Consider the following 24,659-nt stretch of genomic DNA (forward strand, 5'->3'; position numbering starts at 1 on the left):
AGGAACCGGCGGAGAAACGGAGCCCGGTACCGGTGAGGGTAAAATCAAACATGAGCGAGATCAGGCCATACCGCAAACTTTAATACCCAAGAAAAATCAAATCCATTACACGCACACTGAAAGTAGCGGCAAGTTCACGCCGCGACACGAAACTTCCCCTTCTTACCTTCGTAACTGATTTCTGAGTGCACTACATATAAATAAAATACAGGACACTTTACATTTGTCAAACTTATTCCATATAAAGAAGTATTACACTGAAGACTATGCAGCATTTTATTTTACACCTGATACCATGTACAGTTTAATAGTGACCTAAATTAAACAGTCTTGGCTTCAGCTGAGAAAGACCTTACGCATTCCCGCCCTCCCCCGTGCATATAATTGACTAAAGAATGTGAACACATTCAGTAATGCGCAATTATCCCTGTGCATAAAAATACAAGTGATGAATTTTAAGAACTCAAATAGGAGTGCAGCTAAACCACTACTAACTCATATAGCTTATTCACAAGATTATTCTGCTTCCAACTCTTAATGCAACTGTTACCGTTTAAAAGGGGAAAACTGGCATTTTCTACATTAGAAACAGAAGCACATTGCTATATACCTAAGTAAACAAAAATGTATTTTCCAAAAAGAACACAAAAAATGGCACTTGTGACGATGTGGGGTGGCGAAGAACAAAACCATCAGAACAAATGATATTGACATTCGATCACCTATTTGTGAAAAACAGTAACACCACACTTCAAGTGTACCTACAGACTGGGCAGGAGGCAGAAACTGGGCAATATTACAGGTATATATACTTCTCAGCAACTGCACAGTCGATATTCACCTAATATTGTCTGATTTCAAGGAGCTTGGAAAAATCAAGTAAAATAATTATTGTATTCTATCTAAGGGAAAAAAATCAGAATGAAAGCTAAAAAAAAAATAATCACAAAGTCCCTCAAAAAATAAAGTAAATAGTACAATAAGGAAGTTGAAGCAACTTTTTTATTTTTAGGTGTGCAGCGGCTTTTTTTGAATCTACTTGTTGCAATAGCAGTGTTTCAGTTTCAAACACATTTTTCTTGTAGCAGCATACAACTTTACAGTTCATTTATGGAGATAAATCTTGGTGGTTCACTTTTAGAAAGAAGAGTTCAAATAAGACTAGCTTAACCAAAGCTCTAATTGAAAACGTCTCTAGTTCAGAAGCCTTTATTCTCTGTAAGCATTCTGAGCAGAAAGGGGCACAATACTCAAACACACCCAGGCTCACACTCCCTTACACAGAATTGAAACTCTTAAAACAAAAGTTTGTTTTCCCTCCTTGCAGACTTTCCATTTAGGAATAAAGGCACAAATTTCTGGCCTTAATGGCAAAAATCCAAAAGCCAGTAACAGATCAATTGAAGAGATGTAATTAGGACATCACCATGAAAAAAGAGACTGGAAACAATGGGAAACAATCAAGCTATTGCCCAGTGCCATTTTGACTAAATATGAAAAACCCCTTGAATTCCTTATCATAATTTTTTTATAAAGAAATTTTTGAAAATGGATTAAAATGGTACTTAATTAAGGTAACCAATATATTAAGAAAATGGAATAGCTAACATTACACTTCCTTTCAGCATAATGATTATTAATTTTTTCCTCATGAATGTAACTTCTAAGTGACAGAAGATTCAGCCGCTTGTGTAGTACCACAATTGGTATATTAAATGTTCACCTAAGCCACGTCTGCAAGGAAAAAAATCCATTAGGATAAGGAACCAAGAAGTCACTAAGTCACAAAGTTAAAGTGCCTGAAGTTACAAGGAATCTCTCTACCAATGGGGCTGCATATGCTGATTCAAGTAGACGTGATTAGATTACAGCACCTATTCTTTACATGTAATTTTTTTTCCCTCCCGTGAGAAACAGGGATTTTTTTTTCTGTTGCACTACCTACACATGGCATGCATAATTCAGCTATGTTATCGACTTTAAAAAAAGAGCTCAAAGTATAACAGGACTTTCTGTTAATTATGTTTAACAAAAAGTACTGCTTCACTGTTTTGGCTTAAGCAGTAGGTGACTCAAAATCAATGTATTTTAAGATGGCTACGCATCTAATACATTTGTTTCAACACTGATAGATTAATGACAATCGGTGTTATTCCTGAACTGAGGTTAACATACAGCTTCTCTGTAACATGCTGCTTTTTCTTCACTTGATACGCTGCTTTCACATAGTACTTCAACTTGCCTATAGGTTCTCTGTTTTGATTAAATTGTTAACAGTAGTACAGTAAAAGGTTAGAATTTGCATAATAATCTACTTCATTTCAGTTCCACAGAAAATGCAGTAATGGTTCTGATGGCTATTGTATTGCTCAAGAATAAATTTATCACTTTCCAACCATTTCAGACTTCATAATTTAAGTTTAGCAATACTTGTCTAAATATGACACAGGTAGTACAGTAAGCACCTAACATGGATTCCTAACATCAGAAAGTAGAAAAAAGAAAATCACTATAAAACTATGAAAAAATGAGACAGCATATGCAGAGAATTAGCCTGGTTATGGCAAACATTAAAATTTATTCTCAAGAAAGTGTTTTTGCTTTTATTTTTAATGCATTCCAAAGCACAAAGACAGTGTATGTGAACGTTTCCTCCTCCACTTTCATAAGTATATTACAAATATGAATGGCATAATACATGTCTGGATAGCAATAGAGATATTAAGAAAATAGACACTATCTAAATCCTGTTAGGAATAAGAAGGCACCACTGATTTGAGGTTGTTTCCAGATACCACCCAGTCCACTTTATTCCAATTTCTAGCTTTCAAGCCAACATTTTTTTTTTCTGGTTAACCTGTTCAGACCACTTCTATTCTGGTTTTCTAACCACAAACAACACACATTCATAGTAGTATTTCATCATGGAGAGTTCATTCACAGTGTAAGTTGACAGTACAGATTCTTTCTCCACCTGAAAAAAAACCCAGCAGTTTTCAAAACACCTTCTCTACAACAACTAAACAAGTTTCTCTCAGTAAGAAAGAAATTGCTATAAACTTACTGGATTTGAAGGCCCATCTATATACTTTTCTAAAAATGAGGAAAGCAAATAACTTGGAACACACAATCATTTAATAATCCTAAATCATTTAATACTCCTAGAAGTTATTAGTATATGCCATTATGTTGAACTAAAATTAAGGTAAAGGTTTATTCAAAAGAGTTTGGCTTACACCAATACCACTCATTGCAAACTACAGGATCTTCTTACCTCTATATGGAATCCATATTGCAGTATAACATTTTTTATATCCTCATAGCTTAATTCTATAGAAAGTTCATTTCCCAAGTTTTCAAAGTGGTAAAGGAGAGGACCTAGAGTACAAAGATACAATGGAAATGGCTATTAAAAAGACAAGGTTTTTTAAAATTGAAAGCACATACTGAAAGTGCAAAGAATGCTTATATCCAGACTCACAGACAAAATTAGGTATTTCTATCACTCAAATACTTTTACAATGAATTTCAGAATCAATGCAAAATAAAACCAAATTTGTTTAGCTGCTTATTCAGCAATGAAGTTTCATTTCCTACCAGATTGTGTTTTTCTGTATCTTAAAATTTTGTCAGTCTAGCATCACTGCTGTCTCTATAGAACAGAAGGCAGGACATCCTGCAGTCTACTCAGGAGCTCTCCTTGCATGCTACGACTGGCAAGGACTGGCGTAGCAGCTGACTGACCAGTTTCTCCTATACAAAATGTTTAACTCCTGAGTTTTTTCTGCCATTCTGTCTCCATGGAAGACTTCAATTAAGTCTCTCTTCATTTCAGCCAGGACATATATAAATATCTCCCAGAGCTTCTGCTCAGAAGCATGATATGAATTAGACAACAGATTAAGAAAAAAAAAAAAAACCAGGATATATTTTCCACACAGAAAAAGTTCTATTTTCTTAAAAAAAACCTCAAAAAAAAATACAGGACACTACATTTGTGAAATAACAAATGTTTGATGCATGAATGCAAAACCTGCCACTGGGAAGATTTATTACTCTATTTAAAAATCACATGGTGTTGACTTTATTGTAACTAGCAAACACCTGGACACATTCTGAACACATCTGAACTGATTTCCAAGCCCTAGACACTACCAGCTCTACAGAGTTTGCAGCACAGACATGTTCACCCCCACAACTCTTTTCAATGTGTGTTATGTGATCAAACATAAGACAGGGCTGGCAGGAAGAGAGGTTGATCACACTTGCCTACATTTATCCATATTCCTCCAGGCTTTAGTATTTTCCATATAGTATCAATGTAATCAATGACATTATGTGCTGTATCTATGAAAAAGCAAGTGGCTATGCAGTCCCATGTATCTGTATAAAAACAGCAAAGTAAACAGAGATTAGTTTCAATGTTTCTACTCCTGTAAAAGCTTATCATTTAACCCCAATATTTGCTTATACACTTCAACTAACAATAGCTGAAGGCTCTTAATTTCGTTTACAAACAGTTAAGTTTGGGTTCATGTGACCTATATATAATACATGTGTGTATATACGCATACACATGCTAAAATATACTTATTTATGCATGCTATAAAATTCTTCATACATGTTATAAATACATAAATATATCTATTTTATATATTATATACTGTAAAATGTAAATAATATAACACATTTTATATAAATGAAGGCCCACGTGTATTACTATTACTCACCTGTCCTATAAACTTCATTACCATGACTGTTAAAAATACAACTGCAAAAATACCCAGTGATTTTGGGCCTCTCTAGTTAATCCCTATAACAATACAAGTCGGTACACTAAAGTTTACTTTCACAAATCACATAGCTTTAAAACATTTTACTCAGTATCTGAGTATTTCTCCAGCTGGTTTTTACTAGGTAATTTAACAAGCAGGATCCATCAAAGTCTACCTTTTAAAGCATGAGTCTCCCTGTTTTTCTCTAAACATGTATCCTTGAAATTGCAAAAGTTTTAAGTTCTGTAAATAAAAAAAAATTAAAAGTCTCAATTTACACCAGTATCAGATGTTCTAATGTAAGATAGAACCTTCAGAAAATTAAGCAACTATAAGGAAGGCTCCTATGAGAAAATATCTGGAAGTTTAGCTGCACAATAAAGGGCAGATCAATAGCTATCTAATCCCAGTGAAAAATTGCTATGGGTCTAACAGGGACAGAAAGGTCGAAACAGAAAATAGCTGTCTGAGGTGATAATCCAATACTGTGTAAGGAAAAAATAGTGTCTTCTAAATAGACATATATTAGAATAGTAGACTACATATAGAAGAACTGGGTAAGTGCTACCCTTGATCAAATCCTAAACGTGCAACTAGTAGAGCAGGCAGTAAATAAGATAGTCTTCTACAGGTTAATTCATCATTAAAACATAAAACATTACTTCATAGCTGCACAACTAACCTGGCATCACAAGAAAAAAATAAGGATTTTTGTACTGACAGAAGTATCAATCTTTGACAAGTTATCATCCTCATAATGCGCCTCTGAAATATTTACTATTGACAGTCAAAATGTATGTATTTTTATGTACTACTACTATTTTTTATGTACTACTACTGAAACAGTTTGCTTTGCTTTTACAACAGGAAATGAACCAACAAAAGAATACTCATATTACTGTTTTCTACATTAATGAAGAGAAGTGAATAGTTACCTTGTTCCCTTTTTACGTAATTTTTCTAAATGAAGTAAAACTTTCCATAATACTACCATCCTGTCTTAGTATGAAAGAGACGACTGCAACAAAAATCTGTTAGGCAAAGTGGTGTCCTTATTTTTTATAACTAAGAAAAGCTGATTTGGAGTAAGAAAATCTTGCTACAGTTAGTATTTGTTGCTTAACGCTTGTAGATACAGTTCCCTTCTATTTGTAATCATTAACTGTCCTGTAACAAACACTCTGAAGATACAGATACATGGATAGTCTAGAAGTTTCCATTTACTCACTGCACTCAGAATAAATTTCTTGAAAATCCCCTGCTGTCATAGAGAAGTTTGAACCAGAAGGAAGACTGTGAGGATCAACATCAGGGAAGTAAATTGGACGTATCTGATCAGCAGATCTTCTGTTATTGCTAAACTGATGAATCCAGGGATAAAGCTTACATGAGTTAATTTCAGAGCATCTGCAAAATACAGAAATCAGCACAATTCAATTCCAACTAATTGCTTATCTATTATCTAGAAAAGTAGGGGGTCAAATACTTTCACCAACATCCATTTTTTTGTTGATAAAGTTCTGGCAAAAGCTACATGTTTTATAAAGGACTTCTACCTAGTTCAGAACACTTCAGCCTGCCCATCAATTTATGAACTGATCAAAAAACCAATTTTACTCTGACACACAAATTATTACCACAAAATAACTCCCTCTTTGAATTTTAAAATTTTATTTTCCCACTTGTTACCATTTTCCGAATTAATTCTCCACTGAAAAGCAAATGCACAAGATTCTTTTATAGCATTAATGACATTTATGATTTCCTATATTCAGTAAAGCTACGACTTTCTGGATCTTTTTTTTCTATTAAAAAAAAAAGTGTAACATTACTTCCATGAATTTTACTGGAAACATTTGTTCTCATTCCAGGCTTTTCTGTCTTTACTGAACCATGATCAGGGGTTTTGAAGCACAGCAGAACAAAAGCATTTTTCAGATGCTAACTGAAATGATGCTTTTAGATTTCAATAAATAAATTCCATTTTGCAAAGCACAGTAGTTTTGCATTAGATGTCATTCTAAGTTAATAACATCTGGAGAGTTGCAATTATGCTAAGTAAACATATCTTTGTAAAATACAATTTGTGGGTTGACTCTTATTTTAAGAGCTGATAAAATATAGCATTAAAGTATAAAAAACAGCTTTTCCCACAGCCATGTAAAATCAGTTGGTAATTAAAAAATGAAGCCATGTTCTTTCAGAGGACACATCTGTCCCATAAAACATGTATCATCAAACCCTTCATAAACTACAAGCAATTTACCAGGTTATAGAAAGTGTACTCTTTTGGCTGGTGGATAGAAACCAGCTGTGGTAAAGTCTTTGAAATAGTATTTTTTTCTACCTTCTTAATGTCATATTTATATTTCATTTTACTGGTAAAAAACAATATAAAAGCAACCTGTATTTGAGCAGCAGTATACTGTGCTCATCAACTATCTCCATATATAATGAATAAATAAATATGAAATACATGCAGTCAAAAAAAAACCAACGCCAAAAACAACCAGGGAAAAAGCCCTGATAACGTGGGCATCGTTTTTTTCAAGAAAGGTATTTCTATTTTGGTTAAAAAACAAAACAAAACAAAGAAAACCAAACAAACAAAACCCCCACAAAACCCACCACATCAAAAAACACCACCAAAACTCCCCCATGTTGGCCAACAGAAGTTTTATGTTAACCATTCTAGCATCCGCCATACGTTCCCAGTCAATTTGTATTATTCTCAGAACAACTTTCTTTAACAATGAAAATTTCCCCAAAAGCAAGGTAAAGAAAATAAGAAATTTGAGTAGATTAGAAAGAAGCTTTTTCTGAGCTATATGGGAACACACACCTCCCTGGTTGCTTCCCCCCCAGCATAAAGTCTATTCATGTAGACTTTCACACAGTTCCAAAACGAATTCCCAATTTAATGTAAAAGACCAATCCCTCTCCATATTCAACCTTGAACACATCCCTTTCCAGCTTCAGTAGTTTATACTTCAAAACTAAGTATTGCAGTCCTTTACAATTCCATCTTTCCAACAAAAGACGTATGATGTAAGTTATGTTATAAAAATCTAACATCTTTAACCAAGTGTGATGCATTCCAATGTTTCCATAGGGGCAAAGCATTTACTGTTCAACATTCAGTTGAAAAGACAGTTCTGGAAAAGAGAGGCAGGTCAAATCTTAGTTCTGACCACTGATTTAAAGCTAAAATTCTTAACTCTTTTCCTCCTAAAGCATTTGTGGACATGCAACAAATACAATTAAGTAGCCTTCTCAACATGTCAAGATTTATCTAAAATTACATTCTTTCCAGAAAGATTAGCCAAATATTAGCATGAATTCTACTTGTATTAATTAAAACTTTTTTAAACTAACCCTACTCTGACTTAAGTACAAAGTGATTTTATATTACTTCAACTGAACTTTCTCAAATATTTGTAAGTGGGCCTACTGCTACTGAAGGGCTGTTGGACTGAGGCTACTGACCCTGTGCTCTGAATCTCCAGCTGCAGAGAACAGCACGTCAGAAAGCAGCTGCTCCCACCGCCTCCACAGGTACCACCCTAGTGTTGTTTCCCCTCCTGTCAGATGCCAAAGGGAAGTAACAGGTGTCCTATGGCTCTAGACTGCCTGAAAACTTCGGTATGCTTTCCAGAGGCAGGAGCATTGATTATGCTTTTCACAGTTTTTGCTCTTCCAAAATATATAAGAAATTAAGCATGCCTGTACATGACCAATGATCAGCTCTGCCATCTGTCATTATACCCAGAACTCATCTAACCAGTAGAAAAAAAATACATCAGCAGTAAGAACCTTACCCATACAAGAAAAAGCACAATTTCCCATACAAGGACTACAGCAGCCTCGGAGCCATTGCAGCTTAGCTACTCCAGGGTCACTTTATTTTCAAATTAGAGCTTCCTCAACACAATAATGCACTCTAATTTCAAATATTTATAGTGACCATAGTTACACCTTGACACACTCTCTACATACCATGCTATGCAACTTTACCCACAGTAACAAAGTTCACAATTTAAGAGAATTAAGTTTTTTTACATGCATAAAAATCAGCAGATATCACTTTGTACACAGCAGACTTAAGTCACTGTACCACATCTAGGAGCCCACCGTAGTAGTTGGCTTGACACTCAAGACAGTACTTTGTCTTTCTAAAAATAAACCATGGTCAGAGAAAGAAGGTATATCTAAACTGTAAGCACGTTAGCAAAATTCTCATGCTTTTATCAACTGAAAACAAAAATTAATTAAATTAAGACTGTAGTTAAAAACTAATTTGCAAAACCCTTCTTTCATACCACTCTTCTTTAACCGCTATGTTCAGCTTATATTGATCATTGCTTCTTCTAATTCAAGGAAGGCAAAATGTATTGTCTTCCATGCTAACAAGGAAACTTAACTGATAACTTGCTCAGCAAAAATGAAGACTACAGCGTATGAACTACACTCAATTTTGCTGTCTAAAATCTAGTACTGCTAGCAAGTCTAATGCATATACACTTCTTTGCTAAATATCTTACATAGGAAAAACTACATGAGCATTAGATGCTGAGAACGATTACTATCATAAGCTAAGCATGGATCTTCAGAAGAATTCCACATATATGTCAAAGACTCATTTAAGAAAAGCAAAAAACATGTAAGACGTAGTTAGGGGTGAAGTTAACCTTCAGATTTGAACCACTGTGATGGCTGATCAGTACTCCTAAAGATGGGGAATGAATACTTTTATGCTGCTTTGAATAATTTCGGAAGTTCAAAAGAGCCTAAGAGCCAGCAGGGCTGCTGGATGCAGCTAAGGATGAGAAGAATGTGACCTCCTTTCAGTAGCTGCAAGGCATTAGATCAGCTCAACTGTAATATGCAATTTCACCACAAGATGATAGTCATTTAAGAGTAATGTAAGAAAAATAACAAATAAACCTCTAGCAAACATTTATTTTCATCACATTTATCACTACGGTTTTAAGCAGGCATGCAGCAGCCACAATAATCAGTGTTTTCCCCTTGTTGATTTTGGAGAGTAAGCTATTACAGATTTAAGATCATCACAGTCTGCTGTGGACAATGTCTACAGACAGGGCTCCAAAACATCACGATAATATAGAATACAAGCCAATAGTTCAGGTGTTTTCAGCAAAGGCGTATTATTTCAGATTGAAGAATGAACTGCCAAATTCTGTCTCTCGAAACTTGGTACCAACTCCCCAAAAAACAAAACACACACCCCCCAACCTCTTTCATACTTGCTGACTCATAGTCTTCCCACCCTCTTTCTTAAAAAAGCAGTTGCATTTTCTGCCTCCTTTCCTAACAAGTTCATTATGAAGCAAGTAATTTCCAATGCAAGTGACAGAATACCAAAACCAGAAATGTCACTCTAAGTTAAACCTATAAAGTGAAATTTACTACACTGAAATTTAGTACCCCAGTTCTAATTGTAGAACGGTTTGGGTTGGAAAGGATCTCGAAGATCATCTAGTTCCAATCCCCTCTGCCATGGGCAAGGACACCCTCCACTAGACCACGTTGCCCAAAGCCCCATCCAACCTGGCCTTGAACACTTCCAGGGATGGGGCATCCACAGCTTCTCTGGGCAACCTGTTCCAGTGCCTCACCACCCTCACAATAAAGAATTTCTTTCTAACATCTAATCTAAATCGACCCTCCTTCAGCTTAAACCCATTACCCCTTGTCCTGTCACTACACTCCCTGATAAACAGTCCCTCACCATCTTTCCTGTAGGCCCCTTCAGGTACTGGAAGGCCACAATTAGATCTCCCCAGAGCCGCCTTTTCTCCAGGCTGAACAACCCCAACTCTCTCAGCCTATCTTCATAGGAGAGGTGCTCCAGCCCTCTGATCATCTTCATCCAGCATTATCTTCTATTAACTATATTATTTTAGCCACTTGCTTAAGAAGTGGTTCAGTGTGCTTCAGTGGTTGTTTTTCATCTCGAAATGCTGCCTAAAATTTTAGTATGGAATGTAACGCCTTAATAGGTTACCTCTGTTACCAAACATCACCACTAAGTACCATGCACATATTAACTAGCCCATATTTGACACCAGTGAGATAGGTGTGCATTTTGCAAAAATAGATATGAAATAAATCATAAAACCTATTCAAGATTATGCAAGTCTGTGGTACAAGCCAGAGATTTTAAGTCTCAACTTAAAAGCCATGCTTCCTGTTATAATTTTAATGACTCTAGATACAATGCTTCCCTCCTCCATTTATCCCACTAATTTTTTTTTTTTCATTAAAACATGCTAAAAAGTGGTTATGTGTGTCCTGTGTTAGGACTTACAAATCTATTCTTGCGAGTTTTATTTATTCAAGTTTTTCTCATGTATAGTTTTGCCTCCCTAGGTTTCAATCAGCAAGTAAAACATAAGCTATGTACCTGTTGAGTACAAAGTTAGAAGAAAAGAGCATAAAGAGGCTCCATTCATTTCCTTGGCAAGCATAACCGAGCATAGCTATTTCCCACGCCAATCTACCTAGCCCAGCACCAGGTACCAGGATATTAACTTTGGAGAAATCCCTGCAACAGAACAAAAATAATAGTTAAGTCTTTATCTGATACCTCTTAACAAAACTTACAGAGGGCCAGTCAAACATTTTTCCCCATATACTTAGATAATATAATGTACTTCCTGTATGACTTTACTTTTTAAATGCAAACTGAGCCAGTTCTGATCAGACTGGTTAACTGTATAGTCAAAATAATTCACAGAAATTACTCAAAAGAACATATACAACCCTCATTCAGAATATAGAGCATAATTACAAAACAAATTTTTTCCTGAAAACTTTTACAATTATCAAACTAAAAATCTCTTAAGTGAATTGAAGAATGAACATCATCATATATCACCATGTATTCTTCTATGAGGCCCACTGAGAACTAGTAAATATTCTATAAATCTTATGACATCACATGAAAAATAAACAAGTATTGTAATATCAGAAACACAAAATAAAACTTTCATAAGCTGATGTGCAATTCAGACTGCAAAAACCTTAAAGTAGTTACCTTTTCAGCAACTGTGGGTTTTACATATGCTGTTCACCAATTTCACTCAACCACATTAAGTGACATAAGATTTCCTAAATTAAAGTACATTCCAGCTCTCTAACCCTTCACTTCCCTTAACTAAGTATCAAGTTGAAGACATCCAGCAGTGTGTGTTTACCGAGATACCTAGAAAAACCTCCCCCATCTTCCAAGTTCATCAGCTAAGATATAGAACTAAGAATCTAAAAATTTTCTCCCTTTTCAGGTAGAAAAGACAATATATACATCTTCTAACCATTAGACTTCTACCACAATGTGATCAAACCTTCACTCATAAACCAAAAAACACTCCCATGCCAAACTGAAAAGATAATTCACCTAAAAAGAAGTAACTTTTCATTTTCCAATCGTGGAAAAATCTTCATAGTTTCATATAGGAAAAAACCAAGTGTGAACACTCAGACTACCCTCCCTTTTCCATGTCACCTTCAAAGACAAAACGTGTATTAATTTATATGCAAGTAAATGAAGGAAGCCACAATCAGCACTTCGAAACATATGATGAAAGAAAGCAAAATGCAAAGCCTTTGACTACATAAAAATTCAGGATGCCAAAATGGATTCAAAAGAGTTAGTATGCATAAGCATGAAGATGAGTGAGGAAGTTACGTAAACTCTGAAAAGTAGTGCATTTCTGAAGACCATTACCACACACAAAAGAAAGCATTATTCTTTTCTAAAGGCCACACAAACCAACAAAGCAGTTTTAACAGTGCCTTTTCATTTGTAATTAGTGAAGCCTCCCAAATGGAAAACTCAAAAGTTCTTCTCACTCCTGATTTTCAATTCCACTCCATTACACCTTCAGATTCTTTGTTTTCTGATTAAAAAGAAGCAGGAAATCAAGATTTTGCTATTACTTAAGAGCACTTCTGTGAAGTAATAGTTCTCCTTACCTCTCTTCTACAAGGAAAGCCAGAAGAAAGCTAGCCAGGAAGTCCTACTGAGAAAAGAAAGATTATCTGAGGGGAAAACTACTTGATGAAGATGAATGTTTTGAAAATATGGAGCCAGAAGGAGGAAGAGGAAGAAGAAAATCCACTTTCTGGGAGAAGCCAGAAAACCCTCAATCTTAGAGCTTTTTCTATTCATAGAGGTATGTCTATTCACTGTTGTTCCAATGTATTTCTAACCTATTTCTTCATTTCCTTACAATTTAATTTTATGAAATATTTAGTGTAGCTCTACACGGATTTTTGCACCCCCGTGTGGACACTTCTACAAGTGGGCTGAAAAGCCTTATACCACTTCCACGATTATCATACATGGATTAGAAAAGACACCTTTTTTTTAAAACAACCAAATAAAAACAAGCTATGCAGCTGTAATCATGTTTTGAAATCTGCACTTTATTCATCCTAAAACAAGAGAAAGCCACTAACAGGCAAGCTGATTTTAAATTACTTGTAATTGTCTTGTACCTTTTTATTCACAATATAAATCTTTTGTATCCCTGAACTAATTTTCCCAATTCTCTTTTAGAAAATAGTTGATCTTAACTGCACTTTCCTTTGCACCTGGAAACTGGGCAGCAATTTAATTTCCATCTATACTCTTCCTATCAGTTGCCGGCCAGGAACTGGTGCTGGCCACCAATTTTATTTCAGCATGCAGACCACAGCTAACAGAACAAAATATAATCAAATCTGAGTCCACTAACATTGACTCTAGCCTTCCAAAATGGTTCAAGAGTATTTTTTTTTATTCTATAATCAGAGAAATTAGGTATGTGGCAAACTTACTGCAAAACGAGAAGTGACTGTTTAGTGTCCTGTTATCAAAAAAAAAACCCAAACCCATGCCTGAACACCTTTTGCTTGTCAAGACTTAAAAAGAATTGTTAGCGACAAACTGTTTATGAATTTCAAAAAAATTAAGATGCAAAACCAGCGGTATTATAAACTCCAATGCACTATATCAGGCTAATTTTTAAATCATTACAACAGCTAAAAAAAATTAATTGCATAGAAACTGCCTTTTTAATGGCTAAAAGGTCATAAGGTAATTTAGGAAGCTAGCTAGGAAAACATGCTTTCCTTTGGTGGATATGCATTTGCAGCAGTAGCAAAGACAATTAAAAAAGTAACCCAAACTATGGTAACTGTTAACCCAAGGTTATCCACAGTGAAACTAGCCTTAGGAACATAAATGGGTATCCAACAAGTACCCATTAAAAACCTGTGGGGCAACAGGGGAGAAACACTTGCCTATTAACCTGACAGGTGTGGGCAGAGGAGGCTGGGCCAAAGAGTGGGGAAGAGGGCTGCATGGTACTGATTGCCTCAACTACTGAACCTGGAGCAGTGTCAAAAAGGTGGTGGAGAAATATCAGAAACAACTAAGATCTGTCATGCCAGTACTGTACTGCAGTTTGCAGTGTGATCTATTTTCAGCTTTTAGAAGTTTAATGCCATTAATGAGATTTTAACTTGGTGTACTTTTTTAAATGGAAAAATTATATATGATAGAGGCTTTTTATGCCTATTGTGCTTTAACAAAAAAAAAAAAGGGCTGAAGGGTTAAACTGAAGTTCAGCATAAGAAAAATCAGTGTGTGTGAACAAACACAAACTTAATTTTCATAAATTCAACACTGCAATTCAATGTTCTCTAATGATAAGAAGTGGTAAGAAATATACAGCCCATACACAGATGATCAGCGGAAGTATCAGCATAAAATCACACTGTGGGACTCCTCTCCTGATGTCTTACCTCTGTAATGCTTGTAAATTGAGATAGTGAACAGATCCAATTCTCCATATAGGATTTTTTCATTTTTTTTTACTGTAATCATTTTCAGAGATTTCTTTTTTAAGACAACGATTTTTCAAGTAAAAGAATGAAGATAGTTAAAAAGCACAATCATTTGAAGATCAGTTCTCCAAATTTAGCAGCGGAGGTTTATATACTTCCATGTAAAGACCTGCAAAGCCTTCAGTAGACTGCAATAACACATGCAAGAAGTGTAGCCAAACTTGTGCTTAGGATTAAGAAGCTATGTTCTCCAAATAAAATGGAAACTGAGTGCTGGTGACTTCTTTTGGGCTGTCCTGCCAGTATCTTGGACAATGCAATCAATTGCTAGACAGTGTGACAGATTTAAATTTCAAGTTATAGGTGATTCCAGAGGCCATGTTAATGAATAAAAGAAAACTGGAGAAAATATCCAGGTTTACTGTTCTTGGCCATAGGACGATAATTAGCTAAAAGGTTAACTATAACTATTTCTTTAGTTCCTTTTGGACAAGCAGTTGATGATCTTTACATCCTTTCACACAAGTAGAAAGGCTAACAGTAGAAGTGAAAGAAAATCAAGACAACAAAAGAATTAGAAAAATAAAGTACCTGTATGCTTATTTAGATTTTCAACTTAATGTTTCCCCACAAAAATGCTTTAATGAACACATTCCCTCAAGAAATAAAAATGTATCTATGTTTTACTACTTTTTTCTACAGAAAGCAGTGATCATGGTTCATTCAGAGCCAAGAAATCCAATACATTTAAATGGCTTCCATCAAAAGGTGGACAATATTAGAGAGACCTGGTAAGCTGAAACACAATTAAATTCCAAAATTAATAATGCAGAAAATCTGTCAGTTTTTCAGAAGACCTTTTCTCATAAAACTGCTTTGTTGATCCTACTAACAGGTTCTGTGTTAAGGTGCTAAGCAGAAAGAAGGCATTATCTCTGAATAGGAATGGGAGACAGAAACAGCTTTTGCCGTTTTATTTTTAGACAACAGTCTTGTCAGAAGACCGGACTGAAACACAAGATAACAGTAGCACCTACTCACAAGACTGTTCTAATTTACAGCTGCTTTCAACCATTGCTTGTATCTCTTCTGCTTCCCAGAAGAACAAGCATATAAAGCACTTTTTTCCTGTTCTTTGCATACCAACTAAACCAATACAGACCAATCTTGCAAAGAACAGGAACAAAACACTGTGTGTGCACATGCACCAAAACATACTTTAATACTTTAAAAAATTTAAAGTCCTTTTCCACAAGATTCCAATGCATGGAATCAATGTTAAAAATGTTAACTAGGAATTGAATGTACAATTCTACTGAAGCCATTAAAAAGTAAATGTGTAAAAAGTAGAAAGTGACTTGTACTGACAGTTTAAAATTTAAAACATTTATTTCTCCATCTTTTTCAATGCAAAATAGATCTAGACAAAGCTGTTTTCATCACCCAGTGCCAACAATACACTTTTTTTCTAGCACTTTCATCATCTCAGGAGACATCAGCACTCTGTGCTACAAAAGGGAACTCTAAATTTAGACATGCAAAGCTACACTCTGAGGTTCCATCTAGAGGCTGTTTTCCCACATTAGCACCCACAGCCAGTCCTTCCCAGAGGAAACGGACTTTGCACCCACTATACACAACAGCCAGAATAACTTCACTACAGTCACTTCAAGCCCTCTCCATCCCTTCAAACTGAAACAATTGTTCCTCTGCAAAACTGTAAAAAAGGAACCAGACTGACCAGCCAGCCTGCCCTGCCAGGGAAGTTACTTCTGGCACAAGGGTGAGGGACCACTGCCATTCAAGCCTGATAATACCCAAAGAGAACCCGCCCTTCTGAACAACTCTGCTTCTTGCCTCAAAGAGGTAAGCACACCTAAGTAGGAGAGAGAACCTCTGGTCACTAGGAAAAAGAGCAAGCTGATGACAGCTCCATAATGTCATGAAAATTAACCATTTAAATAGGTAGGTATGTATGTAATATACATTTTATAAATTAAAAAAATTGTTTCATTTGACAAACTCAGACTTGTAGAGATGTTTGATCTATACAGAAATGGTTTAAGGTGTCTGTAGAGACAGAAAAACCTAACTGGTACTTCAGAGCCATTACAACAGGGACAGAAGCACCGTCACATTCGTTGTGTTTGACAACAACCAGAATTCCTGGTAAAGCAGCACAAAGCTCTCAACTTCTGATTAATCTGTTACCACACGTTGCTTCCTAAGTAGCAAGTGGAGGTTTTGAAATAGAGTTCGTTGATGATAAATGTACAAGTCAAGACTTTCCAACTTCAGTCACGTATCTCTTAAGATTTGACGTTACCTCTCTCATAACCAAAATGCTTTAAAAGCTAGCAGAGAAAAAGGTGAACCGCAACTTTTAAGATTAGAATTATTACATTCAAAATTATGACTTTTCCGACAGATCTGAATAGCAGAGATACATGAGGTAACCTGCAACATTTAATTAATTTTTATCTTATGTATGGGACTATTAGCACTAAAAACACGGCTGAAAGTTCACCTTCGGATAAAACGGTTTTAGTGGTGCATCCACCTTGAGATAAGTTAGCCCAAGGCAAAAGAGAAACCAACCAACCACATCCACTCCATGTTCTGCCACACTAACGCTCTTTACTAATGAAAATTAAAAGATGGCTAGTGGAAGGTATTTTCCAATTGGTACAAGTGCTTTATTAGCAATTACTGAGAAAGACGACAACCCACAGTAACACCCAGCTATATCAAACCTAAGTTCTGACCTGTTACATTTACGAGTACAAAGTTCACGAATTTTCCCATTATAAGAGTGTTAAGTTTGAACTGAAATGTACTTTATGATGATTGGGCTGACTAAATGGCAGAACCATTATACACGGAATTCTTACAGCAGTAGTATCTTCTGAGATCCTACCAGTATACATCTACTTAAAGTTACCAAAAAAGCCCCACACCAATTACTATTTTGGTGGTGTTAACAAGCAAACGCAGTAACAAAGCTACCCTCACACATGCAGAAAAGCTTCTTTAAGACTTGCCTTGTAATACCTGTCTGAAACAAAGACTAGAATTAAGTACTTGCAGGGTAAATTCTTAGTGGAATAAAACCACGCTGAAGGTTAAGAGTCTTCTTTCCTCCTTCTTCCATGAAGGGCAATACTCATGCTTGTTGCTGTCAGAAGGGTCCCTTCCCTTCGCCTGCAGCACAGGCACTCTGAGAATCTGCTAACCTGCAAACTTTGCCTCACTGAGCACAACTGAGTTAACTTCACAACCTCCTGAGGTCTCTTACTCGAAAAGTTAACAGATCTCCTGTTACATCAAGCTGCAGGGAAAAACAAAAAAATCTGGTTTACCTGGTATTCCTTTGTGAAGTTTACGATTATGCTCTTTTCCAACACCTTGTATTAGAAACAAAAACTTTATCGATTAAAAATAAATTCCACTGCATTCACAATAATTTCGATATTTTTAAATCCAAGCTTTTCATTACTCCATAAAAACTGTTAGATTCGTGCAACAGTGTATGCCCACATAAAAATAAGTCTTAAAACACTATTACCATCTTTCTTTTGGAAAGTTCTTTACAATTTCATTAATGATTGGCTGGTAGCAGGCATCTCTCTCAGGCTTCCCCTCTTCGCTCCAGTCTCTCACAAATTGTTTCAAAGTGGATTTTAATTTATCCATGTCAAATGTTGAAGCTGGTGTAATGTTCCCTCTTCCCTGATTAAAGTGGCAGGAAAAGAAAAAAAAGAGTTAGTGGAAAATGTACCAAGTATATTCAGTCTTGGAAAAAAAACCAACTAAATTATAAACAGACAAAAGCCATGCTAAAAGGGCAGTTGGGAGTTTTAGCTGACAAAGCCTTCGCCTTTCACTCCTGGGACCAGCGCTCAAATCCACCTAGAACCCTAAACAAATTTGGTTTGCTGGTCTCAGTTTGGCACCCAAGAGACCAGGTTCCACACCAAAAAATTAAAACATAGTATGGCATAACAGCACACTTGGTTGTCCTTATTCAGTAACAGACCAGGGCTTAGCTAGTGCAGAGGCTGAACTGCTTACCCTGAGAAGATGATCCCTTTAGGTACTGAGAAGCTCACATTAGAGCTGCCCATTACTGTACCTTGCCTGCAGATACCAAACAAGGACTTCAGTTTCGATCTCTGCCAGTCTGAGTGCATTTTTTTTTGATAGAGATGCCACACTGAAAAAGCAGGTAAGTAGTGAAAAAGTTTTTACAGATAAGAACATTAAAAATACTTTGCCTATCTAAAATTGTAACTGCTTTAGAATGCCATAACATATAATAACCTACAGTAAGACAGACCACACCATCTATACTTTACAGAGTTAACTGAAAAAATAACTTTAAAACACAACCAGGGTAGAGGTAGAACTCTGGAGTGGAAAACTGCCTTTTTTTTTTTTTTTTTAAACAGTAAGTCATTACTGTCATTTGCCAAATTCACAATTGGTTTTCATAAGTGTAATTATAAGGAATAACAACCAATTACTAAACATCAGCTCTACAAGATGTGAAAGATGAGAGTGAGAAAATATAAGCAAACGGGAAGTAAGAAAGCAAAAAAATCCAGAAGGCAAAAGGAAAGAAAGCTGGAGGCCCAAAGGTGTGAAAAACAAATGTAGAAAATCCCAAAGCGTACAGAATTTAACTTTGGAGTATGAAAAAGTCCATTTTAACGTACGTCTTCTCCATATTCTTTATTTTCAAACATATGAACGCAGTCATTCACTATGGTCTGTAGTATCTCTTGATTATGATCAATGCACTTCCGAATCTTGTCAAGGTGAGGAAGGAATTGAGGAAGAAGACTCTGTTGGTTAGCTGGGAGAGATTTAAACTGCCTCTCTGTTCTGTTGACTCGTTCATGCATATTCGTTCTAAAAAAGCAAAAAGTTTAAGGTCTTTAGATATTTAGAAGCAATGCAAACACTAAATATAAATAATTCACTCAAAGCTACTCCAGTTACAATTATTAATTTCTTTAGACACAAAAAGTGATTAGACTTTGTAATTCTTTACTAGAGAACAAGTTTTCAAGAACTTTTCAGGCAAAAATGTTTGTTTAAAACTCTAGTTCTACATTACCACTCTTTTTAAGAGGACCATTGTTTTCTTCTTGCAGTTTCATCATCAGCCACTTTTTTCCAGCACAGGTGAGCACTACCTTAATACATGCATCTACAAAACAATGAACAACCAGCCCCCAAACCCATTAAAACCAGCCAGATTGTTTCACAAATCCAATTTAAAATTAATGAATACCTGAATTATGTATTTCATACAGAAATAATGAGATCTGGAGTGGGAACAGGGATCCTCAAAAACTGTAAATGTCAGAGCCGGGCCATACCAGAGTTCTGGTAGCCACAGTAAGATATTAAGCTACCTTCTTTTAACAGCATATTCCCCTCCACGATGAGTACTATGAATTTGATCATGTAACTGATCCAAGCTAAAAATAACTCTTCCACTTCCCCAAAATAAAAGTTCCATTAAAAAGGTGAATCTACTGCCAAGGGAAGGAGGTCTTTTTTCTTTCCTCTTTCTTCCCCTCTTCTGCCCTCCACCTTGTTTTAGCACTTGCCAGGCCTGCCACAAAGCTTGTTTAACTTGCTCACCCTTAAGAAACCCGTATAGATTTTGCTAGATTTGATTTCTGTCAGTTTAGTAAGTCAAACTGGCTGAGCAGTCATAAGGACTCTAGGGAGAGAGAGGTCGTAAAGCCAGAACAAGGGATACTGCCTCTTTTGGCAGCAGTGAATCATTTTATCACGTCAAGTCATACTGCAATTTCTCAAACTCTCGTGTCAGCATACAGAAGCACAGAGTTGAAAACTAGCCATCAGAGAGAGTAAGGTGCAATTGCCGTAGTTTCAGTTGCAAAATACCTCAGCCTGTAAATTTGACTAGTTAGTATCTCCAACATTACATACGTGCTACTGAGGAGGGCATGTTCACTGCAACAGCTGCACTGCATTAAAATTTCATTTAAGAACAAAAAACAGAGAAAGAACACTAAGACAAATAAACTGATCTTCTATATATAGCACATCAGCTTGGCTTAGTATCATCTTCTTGAGTTTTGTAAGAAAAATTCTCTGAACCATAATACTCTACCCTTTCATGTTGCAGTGCAACCTTCTAGCAGCATGAGTAATCCAATGAAATCAGAACTACACACGAAGAATGAAGTTAAGACCTTACGTCTCCAGAAGACAAGGACTTTAGAAACATCTGAAAGTGTGTTATTGCCTTACTCATACAGATGTTTCCAATTACATTTCTTGGTAGTTAAAAAGAATTTAATTTCACTTAACTTCGAAGTTATTTCTTTGAAGCAGAGGTAACTTAATTCAATTTCTGTACTGGAATTTTGAGTGATATCCTTTTGTTTTATGTTTACTGAAACTTAGGTATTCAAAAGCAACCGGGAGTCACACTTGAGCATGAGATCGAGAAAGATGTTTCCAGCCTCCTAGGCCTGAGGATACAATTACATCACCGATACAAGTAAATTACAGTTGGCTGTTGCGCCCATAATAATAACTAAGTCTTCTGAAGATACATCCAAGTGTCATCTAGACCAAACTCCTGCTCATATACTAGTGCTGGGAAAAAACCTGCCAACCACCAAACAGTAAACAGAAGAAATGCTCTAAACACCACCCACACCATGCAAGAACCTGTCATGTAAAAATTATGCTTGTATTACATCGACAAAAAGGGTCCAGCACATAATAATGATTCACACGACAAGAGTCTGTCAACCGATGTATGCAAATACGTAGTATAGCTACATGGCAAATCTCCTTCCCAAACCTGGAGTAACAGAAGTTAGTTTACCTAATTACTGTAGAGGACTGGACCTTCTTAGCCAGTGTCCCTCCCTCCCTCCCGGACACTTTGAGTAACTTTTGTCTCCTCTTCCATTCAATGGCTTCAGATACAAAGTAGGGTCTCCCTCACCCTTTATCTCATTTCCATGGGGCCATCAAGCCCTTCTGTGACTCAACAAATGTCTAGAAAACTGAAGTTATAACAAAGTGGCATCCATTAGCCCTATCAGCAGGTCTTATCTCTTGCTTAAATTAACACGTCTTCCCCAATAATCAAAGCACCGTTTGCATTTCTTTGCCAGCAGGAGCTACTATCGTTTTGAGTACTTTACGGTGTCTTAAAGCATTTTTTCTTTTAAAAAGACCCTTTTCAGGTGCGCCGTACTTCGAGATGGTTTGGGTTTTTTTTCTGTCGTGCTTCCTAGCTGGCAAAGACATCGAGCCGGCTTCGTGCGTACCCAGAAGGGAAGCGGGAGCAGACGTCCTTTCCTGACGGGGTTCTGCGCCCCACGGCAGGCGCGGCGCGCCCCAGGGAGCGCCGACCGAGGGAGGCGGCCCAGGCGACAGGCACGGAGCAGCAAACAGCTCTGCGAGCCCGGGGCGCCCCGCGGCCGCCCGCACGGACGGCGAGCCCCCGACCGATCCCTGCGCAGTCGGGTCGGAGAGAGCAGGGCGCGGCGGAAGGGACGGGAGCCCCGCGGGGCCCCCAGACGCAAGGCGGCAGGTCTCGATTACCCGTAGTATCGGAACGCGTTGATGATCCGCCGGAAATGCTCTCGCTCCAGCCGCTCCTCCTCCGCCTCCTCCTCCACCCTGGCCGCCGCCACCGTCCGGGGCTCTTGCGGCTGCCGCCTCCGCCGCTCGTCGCTCAGCGACGCCCCCTGCTCCACCTCTGGCCCGCCGCCCCCACCGCCCGCGCTCTCTCCCGGCCACGGCAGCTGCTCCCGCTCCTCCTCGTGTCCCTGCCGCAGCCCCCTGCGCATCGCCTTGGCCGGCGGATCCCTCTCGCCCGGGGGACGCGGCGGCAGCGGCGGCTGCGCTTTACGGGACACAGCGCACGTGGCGGACATCCCGCAACGGCCGCCGCCAACGGTCACCCCCGGCGCGCACGCTCCCACCTTCACTTCCGACGCGGGGCGGAGGGAAGCGGCCCGGCGGGCAGCGACTATCGCGAGAAGACGGGCAGCGGCAGGCGCGGGTCGGGGCGGTGACGTGATCGCGGGCGGGGCCTGCGGCGGCCGCTGAATCTCCGGTAACTTGTGCAGGGGCGAGGTGGCCGGTAACGCCGGAGCCCCCCCGCTCCCCAGCGCAAGGTACCCCCCGCCCCGGACACACGTTACGATCGGCGGCCGTGCACAGTACTGCGTATCCACGCGTTGGCCGTCACGAGGAGGGAGAGGAAGGAAACGCTGTGGAATGGCGCTAGTCCCAGCCTGTATGCAATGGCACGCTGGGGTTGCCGCATGGCGGCAATGACGCAGAGATGCCGCCTCTCGAGCGTACCCGAAGAGCATGCATGCCTGCGTAGCTCCCCCGGAGACGCAAAACCGAATGAAGTAGGAGTTAACGAGCCCCAGCTCTCGCTCAGCTGGGCACAGGCCTCGGCCTGGCTGGCTGCTCCAGGTTGCGGCATCCTTGTGCGTCCCTCGCCGCGCAGCAGCCCGCCCCAGCCGTGACGTAGCTATGCTGGTAAGAGCCTGGATCCGCAAAGGGGGCTCTGCGCCGGACTGAAGCCGGTTTAGGCTCCCCGAAAACACGCGTGAGGACCAGCTGCGGGGAGAGAAAAGCAAGGAGCGAGTCAAGCAGTGCCTAGCAGTGCATGAGCCACCAGATACTAGATTCCCCTCCCACAATAACACACTTTCACTCTGAGGACAATTGCGCACGTGCTCCTGACCAAACTGGCTGCCACCCTCCATGTGTCCTGTGGTAAGTCACCGTGCTCCTTTCCAACTGGCTTTTGAGAAAAGGCAGCTCTTAACCAGAGGGCCTCCTTTCTAAGGGCCCATCCACCTCTCAGCCCGACCAGCACTGTCCTACATCACTCCTCAGTCTAAAGATTTGCAGGAAGCGGTAGTCAACGTAACGGGTACAGGAGAGAAAAGTTTATTGGCGCACCCACCTTCTCTCTGTGGAAACAGTGGCATCCACCTCCTAAACAAAACATTTTCACGTCATTCTTAATTTTTTCCAGTTTTCTTACTCTCACATTACTCTCTTGCAACTATGTTAACTGACTGGACAGTTTTGACTATAAAGGTGTTTGCTGAGCAGGCCCTGACTGCATACCAGGTGCCCACCAAAGCTGCTTTGTCACTGCCCTCCCCAGCTGAGCAGCGGAGAGAAAATACAATGAAAGGCTGGTGGGTCGTGATAAGGGCAGGGAGAGATCACTCACCAATTACCATCATGGGCAAAAGAGACTCACCTTAGAAAAAAAATGAATCTCATTTATTACCGAGCAAAGAGATTAGAGCAATAAGAAATAGAACCAAATCTTAAAATACCTTCCTCCCACCCCCTCCCTTCTTCTTCGGCTCAACTTCACTCCCCATTTTCTCTCTGTGCTGGGTTGACCCTGGCTGGGGGCCAGGTGCCCACCAGAGCCATTCCATCACTCCCCTCCTTCATTAAGGGAGAAAAAGTACAACAAAAAGCTTATGGGTCAAGATAAGGACAGGGAGAGATCATTCACTAATTATCATCACGAGCAAAACAGACCGAACTTAGGAAGTTAATCTAATTTATTACTCAGCAAAACAGAGTACAGGAATGAGAAATAAAATCAACTCTTAAAACACCTCCTTCCACCCCTCCCATCTTCCCGAGCTCAACTTCACTCCTGGCTTCAACCTCCACCCCCACTCAGCAGCACAGGGGGACGGGGAATGGGGGTTATGGTCAGTTCATCACACGTTGTTTCTGCTACTTCTTCATCCTCAGGGGGAGGACTCCTCTCATCGTTCCCCTGCTCCAGCATGGAGTCCCTCTCACGGGAGACAGTCCTTCACGAACTTCTACAATATAAGTCTCTGCCACAGGCTACAGTCCTTCACAAACTGCTCCAGTGTGGGTCTCTTCCACGGGGTGCAGACCTTCAGGAGCAAACTGCTCCAGCGTGGGTCCCCCATGGGGTCACAAGTCCTGTCAGCAAACCTG

The 24,659-nt window shown here is 38.7% G+C and overlaps 1 protein-coding gene across 3 annotated transcripts; it reads right to left on the reverse strand.

Annotated features, from left to right (window-relative positions):
* Positions 1 to 60: 60 nt before the first annotated feature.
* On the reverse strand, positions 61 to 23,139 carry CARNMT1 (carnosine N-methyltransferase 1). Of its 3 annotated transcripts, none has more exons than XR_012832971.1 (8): positions 22,236 to 22,654; positions 19,346 to 19,541; positions 18,196 to 18,359; positions 11,203 to 11,343; positions 6,004 to 6,182; positions 4,274 to 4,383; positions 3,275 to 3,378; positions 61 to 2,974 (listed from the first exon to the last, which is right to left on the reverse strand). XR_012832971.1 is itself a non-coding variant. In XM_075739774.1 (8 exons), exons 1-8 carry the CDS (start codon positions 23,012 to 23,014, stop codon positions 2,873 to 2,875), a joined length of 1,011 nt encoding a protein of 336 aa, XP_075595889.1. In that variant the 5' UTR covers positions 23,015 to 23,139; the 3' UTR covers positions 61 to 2,872. The 3 variants fall into 3 exon arrangements, 2 of the variants coding, with proteins under 2 accessions (XP_075595889.1, XP_075595888.1); XM_075739774.1 differs by lacking the exon at positions 22,236 to 22,654 and adding an exon at positions 23,004 to 23,139 and having other exon boundaries at positions 4,270 to 4,383; XM_075739773.1 differs by having other exon boundaries at positions 4,270 to 4,383.
* Between the last annotated feature and the right edge of the window lie 1,520 nt (positions 23,140 to 24,659).

The sequence above is a fragment of the Balearica regulorum genome, chromosome Z, assembly GCF_011004875.1.
Source record: "Balearica regulorum gibbericeps isolate bBalReg1 chromosome Z, bBalReg1.pri, whole genome shotgun sequence".
Lineage (NCBI taxonomy): Eukaryota > Metazoa > Chordata > Aves > Gruiformes > Gruidae > Balearica > Balearica regulorum.

Bases quoted from the DNA above. Each gene is read 5' to 3' on its own strand.
- CARNMT1 (XM_075739773.1), bottom strand. From the start codon at position 22,570: ATGTCCGCCACGTGCGCTGTGTCCCGTAAAGCGCAGCCGCCGCTGCCG. The intron at 19,542-22,235 runs GTAATCGAGACC...TTGCTTTTTTAG, and splicing joins AACGCGTTCCGATACTACGG to AACGAATATGCATGAACGAG. The intron at 18,360-19,345 runs GTACGTTAAAAT...CACTTTAATCAG, and splicing joins ATAAAGAATATGGAGAAGAC to GGAAGAGGGAACATTACACC.